This window comes from Chrysochloris asiatica, unplaced genomic scaffold, assembly GCF_000296735.1.
Source record: "Chrysochloris asiatica unplaced genomic scaffold, ChrAsi1.0 scaffold00012, whole genome shotgun sequence".
Lineage (NCBI taxonomy): Eukaryota > Metazoa > Chordata > Mammalia > Afrosoricida > Chrysochloridae > Chrysochloris > Chrysochloris asiatica.
This window is the reverse complement of record NW_006408530.1, coordinates 29,444,720-29,454,500: the sequence shown is the minus strand read 5'-3', so window position 1 is coordinate 29,454,500 and position 9,781 is coordinate 29,444,720. Positions and strand designations below refer to the sequence as shown.

General features: G+C 39.9%; 1 protein-coding gene across 1 annotated transcript in view; it reads left to right on the top strand.

Annotated features, from left to right (window-relative positions):
- The window catches only part of THSD7B (thrombospondin, type I, domain containing 7B), a 904,077-nt gene that overhangs the window by 45,405 nt on the left and 848,891 nt on the right, over positions 1 to 9,781 (top strand). Inside the window, exon 3 of the mRNA XM_006834598.1 lies at positions 4,989 to 5,237. Within this exon, the coding sequence (XP_006834661.1) occupies positions 4,989 to 5,237 (249 nt within the window). The remainder of the gene's footprint in view (positions 1 to 4,988; positions 5,238 to 9,781) is intronic.

Sequence of the window (9,781 nt, the reverse complement as noted above, 5' to 3'; positions counted from 1 at the left end):
AGGATATTGATTTTTATGCCTTCCATTTCATTTTTTACAATTTCCAATTTTCTTAGATTCATCCTTTGTACAGTCCATGCTCTGATTATTAATGGGTGTCTACATCTGTTTCTATTTATTTTGAGTTGTTCCTCATCAGCAAATGAAGGTCCTGAAGGCTATATTCAATTCATGCCATCATGGTCAACTCTACTTGTAGGAGGCAGCTCTTCCCCCGTTGTGTTTTGTGTGCCTTCTAACCTGAGGGGCTCATCTTCTAGCACTATATCTGAGAATATTCTGGTGGTCTTCATCATATTTCAGTGTTCAATATTCTGGTTGTATTTGACCATGTTCCATTGGCATTCATAAGGTTTCTGTGACTAAATATTTTGATGTAGTCTACCTCTCCTTCTTCCTACTCTGACTTCATCTGAAAGCTCATCTGAAAGCTGTCCATCATGTTTGACCCTGTTGATATTTAAAATACCAATGGCATATCTTCCAGAATCACAGCAACATACAAACTCTCAGATGAGTGGAGGTTCAGGTCACTAATGTCTGTGTGTTCCATTTAGTTTTTGACAACTTCAAATTTTCTTGGACTCATACTTCATTTACTCCATTTTCCAATTATTAATGGATATTTACAGTGGTTTCTCCTCATTTTTAGTTGTCCCCCATCAGTAAATGAAGATCCTGAAATCTTTGTTCCATTCCTATCATCTTGGTTCACTCTACTTTTAGGAGGCAGCTGTTCCCTAGCCATATTTTGTGTTCCTTCCAAACTGAGGGGCTCATCTTTCTGCATTTCATCTGACTATATTGTGATGTTCACCATTATGTTTCAATATTCAGTATTCTAGTGCTATTTGACAGTGTTCCACTGCTATTCATAAGGTTTACAACGGATAAATATCTGCCTCTCCTTCGTCCTAGTCTATCTTACTGTAGAAGCTCAACTGAAACCTGTCCACATGGGTGTATCCTGCTGGTATTTAGAATTCTGGTGGCATTGCTTTCAGCATCGCAGCAACAAGCAAAGACATCACAGTGTGATAACTGACTTATGGGGGTGGTGGTGATGAAAATTAAAAAGTGAAAACAGATAAGCCCAAAGAATTGAACCAGTACTTGCTCTGTAGACTGAGTACTGAAGAATGTGGAGCCTTTTATAAAACAAAAGAAGCATGTTCAGTTTGGAAATGGAAACTGTTTTTCTAAAAGCATACACAAGTGACAGAATTTTATTAAATTTCTGAAAAGTAAAAATTTATACACTTTATGTTGATTCAAATCTTTCTGTTTTGTCTCAGAACAGAAGGAGGTGGTCCTTCATACCATCTCCATATTGCACAGTGATAGTGATAATGCATTCTGTACTGTGGCTGCTGTTAAGGGCCTTTGAGTGACCCTGTGTAGAGTTTCTCAGTCTGTATAACTTCAGTGGTGGTGGTGGTTATGTGCCATGGAGTCAGTTCCAACTCATAGTGACCCTGTACATGGTTTCTGAGGCTGTAAATCTTTACAGGAACAGAAAGCCTCAACTTTCTTCCTCGGAACAGCTGGTAGTTTCAAACTGCTGACCTTGAGGTTAGCAGCCCAAATTAGTGTAGTGGTTACGAGTTGGCTTGCTAACTTCAAGGTCAGAAGTTCGAAACTACCAGCTGCTCCGAGGGAGAAAGATGAGGCTTTTTGCTCCTTTAAGATTTACAGCCTCGGGAACCCTGTGCAGGGTTGCTATGAGTAGGAATCGACTCCATGGCACACCACCAGACTACCAGAGATCCTCTGTATACCTTTATGGGAGTAGAAAATCGTATGTTTTTCTCCCAGTTTTATCGTTGCATGTTGTTGTTGTTAAGTGTCATTGAATCTGTTCTAACTTATAGCGAGCGACCTTGTATATGATTTCCGGGGAGATGTTGGTTGGTTTGAACCACTGACCTTGCAGTTAGCATTCCGGTGCTTATGCTACAGTGCCATTACAGTGAGGCATGTTTAATAGATTATTCCTAGTATGTTTTGGATTGTTGTTCAGTACTGTGGTGTCGGGTATGACTCATAGCGACCCTGTACAGGATTTCCGAGGCTATAAATCTTTACAGGAGCAGAATGCCTCGGAACCCCTGGTAGTTTCAAATTGCTGACCTTGAGGTTGGCAGCGCAACTTGTAACCACTATGCTACCAGAGCTCCTTACCTGTCATAAAATAATATATTAGAGTAAGTGATGTCTGTCTCTCTCTCTTTTTTTTTTTTTTAATAGAAGTGATTATTGTTATTGTTGTTATTAAGGGTGTTGGACTTGGGTCCCGACTCATAACTACCCTGTATAGGGTTTCAGAGGAACTGCTGCTGCATTTGAACCACTAACTTTATGGTTAGTAGTCCACTGCTTATCTTACAGTACCACAGAAAGAATCTTGTGACTAATATGACCTAAAGAGAGTGTGGTGACTGTAGGATAAGCATTGAACTATGAGCCACATGGTTGACAGTTCAAGCCCTCCAGAATTGCTATGACTTAAAACTGACTCCACCATGCTTAAAACAATATATGATCCAAATAGATTTTTGGAATTAAAATATTGGACTAAACATTTGTCTTGCATTATGTTACCTTGTTCTTTATTAAATTAACAGTAACTCTCAGCTTAATGGGGATATTAGTTTAGAAATTTCACTGTCAGTTACTCACCAATTTGGCCACATTTAAGCATTTTATTTAAACATCCTTCACATCACCTTTTATAGTTCATTTCTCCATTGGTGGCACTCTTAACCTGTCTACTGTACATTCTTCCACCATGATAGACATGAATTAGAAGTCAGTAGCTAAACACTGACCCTGCCTTTTGTTTGCATTTTTGCTCAAATTATCTTTTGTCTCTCCAAAGTAAAGGCCTCCTTTGACTGAATAAGGGAAGGACGAACCACAAGGGGGAGTCCTGGTATGGAGCTGTGGGTTAATGCTCTGGTCCTCAGGGTTGGTTTAAAATGCAAGGCTGGCGGTTCAAGTTCACCAGCCACTCTTGGAAACCTTATACAGGGTTACTATGGTTCAGAATCAACTCAATGGTACTTAACAACCACTATCACCACCAGGAAGTTAGAAAAGGAAAAGCTTGGCAATTAGTGTTTGAAATGTTATCTCCCTGGTGTGGTGCTGTAGGATAAGCACTGGACAATAAACCACAAAGTCAGTGGTTCAAACCTACCAGCTGCTCCTTGGAAACTCTGTGCAGGGTTACTATGAGTCAAAATTGACTAAACCACACTTAAAAACAACAGCGTATGAATCTAGCAGATTTTCTTCCATTTGGGATCATTTTGTACTAAGAATTAAATCTAAGCTCCTTAGCTTGTAACATGAAGACTTTACAGAGCTGCTTTCGAGGAACTCACGTTCCTAATATTTACCCACTGGCTTACTTGTAAGTGTTCAGGGAGTTGTAGGACAGGAGGATTGGCATAAGTAGAGGGTTCTAAGTGGGAGTATTTGTGGCATTTGCCAATTTCCGTAGTATTTAAGCTTACCATTATGAGTCCTGGTGTGGCCCCAGTCTCATAAGCACTGGACTTGCTAATCTCAAGGTTGGCAGTTTAAAGCCACCAGCCATTCCTTGGAAACCCTATGAAGGGTAGCAATGAGTTAACAACAACAACAACAAAATGACATCAATTGACTGGTGAAATTCCTGATAAATTAACACCTGATTCTTGTGAGCCCGAAGCCAGCTTCAGTAAGACACTAGTTTTCATCCCCTCAGGTGTTATTTCAGAACTCTGAAGATGTAGCTCCCTTGTTGAGAATAGTCATCCCTGTGTGCCTGAGATGCTCCCATTAATCTTTTTAAATGGAACAAAGATATTCTCTCTGAGTCCCCCTGCCTTCCCAGGTGGTCCATCACTGCCTCAAAAGTGTTCCTACTCCTCATTTAAGTGCTTTTATGTTGAATTCATCACATTATCACATATCTTATCTTTTTATTTATTTATCTGTTTCCCAATTAGACTGTTAGTACTTGAAAGCACCTAGATTTTGCAGATGAGAAAATTGATGTGCAACAATTGATGCTTCAGAGTGTACGAAAGTATAATCAATATGCCATTTTTTAATGGCTCAGTATTTAAAAGTATGAATAAATGATCACTCCGAAGCTTGCATTTGCCTTGGATTGACCTAAACCATTTACCATCAATCTGATACCCACTCATAGTGATGCTATAGGACAGAATAAAACGGCAACACAGGGTTTCCAAGGCTGCAATCTTCATGAAGGAAAACTGCTGGGTTTGAACCATTAATCTGTCATTTACTTGCTGAGCAGTTAACCACTGTGCCACCAGCATGAATTTGACCTGCTACAAATAATGTAAGCTCCCTAAACCAAAATTTCTTCATCAGTGAAATGGATCTAATGATTGTTGTGAGAAAATCTCTGTGATGTGCTGCACAATATGTGGCTCCTGACCCAGCCAATAATGTTCATTGTTGATGATATCCTACGCAAAGGCACTTGGGAGAGAGCACAAGGTGGACCCACTTTGTGTGTGTTAGTCAAGTGAAACAGCTTCACCGTATCTTATGAAATACAGTGCACATTCTTAAAACATAATGCCCTCCAAGATTTTTCACAATGCCTTGAACATTTTGTAGTTTTTTAACCCTCCTGTTTGAAACTTTGGGAGTCCCTGGGTGTTACAAATAGTTACATGCCTAGATGTTAATCAAGGGTTGACAGTTTGAGTCCACTTAGAGGTGCCTCAGAAAAAAAACTTTAGTCATGTGCTTTCCAAAAATCAGTCACTGAAAACCCCATGGAGCACAGGTGTACACTGACATACACGGGGTCTCTGTGAATGGGTCAAAACAAATTTCTTGATGATAGTTGTTCTTTTTTGAAGGCAGCTGAAAACAGATTTTATTTTTTCTCACAGTAGGCACTTCATAGTGTTGGTTTTATCTGTTTAACTGCCTCTTGTTCTCTGTTTCTGTTCCATCAGCCTATGCATGCAAGACTCCTTCCCGTTGACCGTTCAGTCCTGTGTCATGCCGAAAGACTGTGAACTCACCGAGTGGTCCTCCTGGAGTCCTTGCTCTAAGACATGTCGTTCAGGGAGTCTCTCTCCCGGTTTTAGGAGTAGGAGCCGGAATGTGAAGCACTTTGCTATCGGAGGAGGAAAGGAGTGCCCTGAACTTCTAGAGAAAGAGGCCTGCCTTGTCCAGGGAGAAATTTTGCAGCCCTGTCCCAGGTATTGTGCATTCTTTGGTGTGAGTATTTAATAGTATATATGTATGAATGTGTTTGTGTGTGTATATATATGTGTGTGTATCCTGTCATCCTTTGTGTCTCCATGTATATACATCAGTATGTATGTATCTATTTACATTATATTTATATATACATGCATACCGGTGAAGATTGAAGACCACAGCCTTCAGTATGCGTTGCACCTCAATGTAAAGAAACAAATGTATATATAATATATATTTAATGTGGTGACAGGGATGATGTTAACAGTAGCTATGATGCACATTTGTTTAGTCTTTACTGCGTTTGTTGTTAAGTGCTGTCCAGTCAGTACTGACTCATAGTGACCCTGTGTAGGGTTTCCAAGGAGTGACTGGTGAGCTTGAACCACCGACCTTGCAGTTCACAGTGATCTTGCTGTCTGACACATTAACCCAGAGCTCTGCACCAGGACTCCTTACTGAATAGAGAAGTTTCATATTAGGTATCACCAGTCCCTGGAGAAGACTTTGATGCTGAGCTCAAGTCCTGTTTCTGTGAATTTCTAACCAAGTGATTTTTTGCATGTGAGTGGATCTCTCTCTCTCATGCTTTAGGTTTCTCAACTACTAGCAGTTGTGATGGTAGTGGTTGTGTGCTATCTAGCCAGTTCTGGCTCATAGTGACCCTGTATAGGGTTTGAGGCTGTGAACCTAATGGGAGCAGAAAGCTTCCCCTTTCTCCTACAGAGTGACTGGTAGATAAGAATTACTGACCTTGCAGTTAGCAGCCCAGCTCAGAATCTACTATGCTACCAGGGCTGTCTTCTATTTGCAGTGGTGGTGGTGAGCCATAGAGTCACTTCTGACTCATAGAAACCCAGTATAGGGTTCCAATACTCTACATCTTTATGGGAGCAGAAAGCGTTATCTTTCTCCTACAAAGCAACTGGTAGATTTGAACTACTGACCTTGCAGTTAGCAGCCCATCTCATAATTCACTACATTACCAGGAGTCCTTTCTATGAACAGTACTTGTACTTATTTCATCTAGCACCTGACACTTGGTAAATGCTAATTACCCATTATTACCTGACATATCATGCTTAAATTTTTATAACAAACTAAAAAAAGTATTTATAGCATCCTTGTTTGCAGTTAATGCTTAGAGATATTAAATAACTTCCAAGCTTATATAGCTAAGGAATGACACAACCCTGATTCTAAGCCAGTTCTGTCTCCACATCTCAAAACTGTTTGCTGGAAATGACTCTTTTCTGGAATCTCTAGGGAGACAGACAATGTTTGAAAATGTGATATCACAGGTCACTAGCTATATTTTAATATCTTGATTTTGATTATATGAGACATCAAAAGTTTATGGAAAAAATTCAGTTACCTTTCAATTACATTTTTACCTTGAAATTTTTTAAGCCCCCTCATATAATTAATATCAGTTTATATTGCTTGATATTTGCTTGGATGCAAGCCCTCTAGCAAATGCCTCCAGTGTATTTTCCTTTGAGTTTTTATCTCACAGTGGACCCAGACTGATACTAAGAGAGGTGAGTTCTTTGATATTGGTTGTTTAGAAGCCTCTAAGGAATAAATTTGTGGTGATTCCTGTAGGGCATGTGCACAAATTTTATGTGTCAAATCTGTAGCTATTTAAGATAGACATTTTCTAGCAGTCTCAGAATCTGTAAGATTTCTGAATCATTTTTTTCTAGCAAAAACCAAAATGAGACACACAAAAAACTTCTTGTAGAAATGAATCACCTGAGGCTATATGGAGTGTTGATGTGGCAGTATGGGTTAATGAGATGGACTACAAAGCCATTTGGAACCACAAGGTTGGTGGTTCAAGGTTAACAGTCGCTCCTTGGAAACCCTGTACAGGGTTGCTATGGGTTGGAACCCACTTGACAACACTTAATATCACCACCAACAATGTGTGGGTTATACAGTCAATAGGTGCTACTGATGGGCCAATGCCTGCCTCTTCCTTAAACATGAACTGAGATTTATATTGGGGCCATGAGTGCTGGTTAAAGAAGCAAGTTGCTTTTATCAGTGGATTCTGACTCATGATGGGATCCCATGTTTGTTCCAGTAGAACTGCTCTACAGGGTTTTCAATGAATGAATTTTCTGAAGTACATTGCCTTCCTTCTACTGAGGCCCTCTGGGTGGATTCAAACCACCAAGCATTTAGTTAGCAGCTGAGTGATTTCATAATGTATACCACACAGGGACACCCTACTCATATACTTGTATTTGTATATATCAGGTTTCTTTTTTTCAACAAAATAATTTGAAATGGTAATACTTTGGGACGTGCTTATGATGAAGTTTCTCTATTGATCTTCAATTGATTGAATCATAACAGCTGAGAATAGAGGCTAACAAATTTCATTAAAGGTGAACCTGACCCTCTAGTAAGGAAATGTTGCTGAGTTTGACATTTAAAAAACGAAACACAAATCGTAAATAAGAGTCTTAGAGAATCCGCTGAAATACCAACCGATGTTTCCTAGAGAGGATGATGGGTTAGATAATAATTTCACTTGTTGTAGGAAGGAGAGCAACAACAAAATTAACATTGACTGACATTCTTCTTTGTCTGAAATCTGGGCTATGACCTCTATACAGAAAAGCTTAACTTTTGTTTCTAGTTTGGCATCAGTGATTAAAATTCATTGTGAACAAGAGAACTGGAAACAAAAATATATGAGAGAATAGAAAAAAAAAAAAAAAAACCCTTCTCTTGTCCCAGAACTCACATGTATGTATCCAGGCAATTTGATTCTCCCCAGCATAAAAATATCCATTTCTGTGATGTTCATAATTTTATTATTGATTTGTTTGTTTTTAACTCCTATAATGGTTTTTTAATTTGTACCTTTCCACCCTCTGTTCTGTATTGTTGTTGTTAAGTGCTGTCAAGTTGGTTCTGACTTATAATGATCCTATAGAGGGTTTGTGAGGCTATAAATTGTTAGGGGAACAGAAAGTGTCATTTTCTCCTGAAGAGCGTTTGGTGGGTTTGAACTGCCAGTCGTGTGGATAGCAGTCTAGTGCTTATCTGTAGCACCACCAGGGCTCCTATCTCTGCTATGTTGTTGTCAATAAGTGCCATCGTATCAGTTCCAACTCATAGTTACCTTATATAGGGTTTCCAAGGAGCAGCTTGTAGTTCGAGTCCAGTGCTAAGCCTACAGCGCCATGTGCCAAGCAATAGGTTAATTATTTGGGATAACTCAGTGAAAAAATTGACAGCTTACATTTGAATGAAAATGCAAATATTTGTGTTGTTGGTGTATGCCACTGAATCCATCACTTCTTGTTACTGGTATGTTATAATTTATCTTTATTATGGATAATTAAAAAAAAATCAACACAATATCTGTGTGGAAAATCATTCTGAGAGCCTATCTATGCTTCCTGTAGCCCACTGTGATTTACCTATAAAATAATCCCCAAGACCAGCAGTGTAGCTTTCAGTAGTATTCTAGTCTCTAATAAAGGAATGGAGCTCTGGTAGCATAGTGGTTACAAATTGGGCTGTGAACCACAAGGTCACAGTTAAAAACTACCAGCTGTTCTTGTGGGAGAACGATAAGGCTTTCTCTTCCCGTAAAGATTTACAGCCTCAGAAACCCTGTACAGGATCACTATGAGTCGGAACTGACTCCATGGCATATAACTACCACCACCAAAATGAAGTGGTGTAGTGCTTTACGTTAAATACTAACTGCTAACTGCAAAGTCGGAGGTTCAAACCCACCAGCCACCTCTTGAAAACACTATATATGAGTCAGAACTGACTCAAGTGTACTTAACCACCACAACACATTTAGGAGATAAGGAAAAATTGAAGACACAGGCTATAATATTTCGCTATAGTATTTCTCATTTTGTTATATCAGAGAGCTGAGTGATGTCCTAATTCTGCAACAGCTGGTCACTTGTTTAAGTAAGGAACCTTGTTCTGGCTAAAGACACAGAATCTATCACACAAGAATAATGAAAATGGGGTTTGCCAGACGGCCAGATGGGCCGGGTGAGTGAGGCTCCAGGTTCGTGGGAGGGTAATTCACAAAAACAAACCTTCCTGTGGCGAACCCAGACCATTATAGCCACCATAAGTCTCAGTACATCAAAATCTTAAATTAGCCTTTTTTAAAAATCACTGTACTGAGGAACTCTTAGCTTTTTAAGCTTGTACTTGCCGCTGGCTGCGTGTGGCACAGCACCAATGCCTCTCAGCGTGCGGGGCGGGGCTGGAACCAACTCGTGATATTGAACAGGGGGAAGAGAAAGTGAGAGTCATCTGCCCCACCTTGTAATTTCGGTGCTTGCAGTGGGCAGGCAACAAAGACAGGAGGGGAAAAAAAAAAGGAAAAAAAAAAAACAAAAAACGGCGCCTGACTGACGTCATCAGGCAAGGACTGTGTCCGCACAGCCAACTGGCCTCTCACCCTCACCATTAACCTTCTCCCCATACCTCCGCTTTCCCCAGACCTGGACCAGACCTCAAACACCCACCAAAGCATGCCCTAACCTTC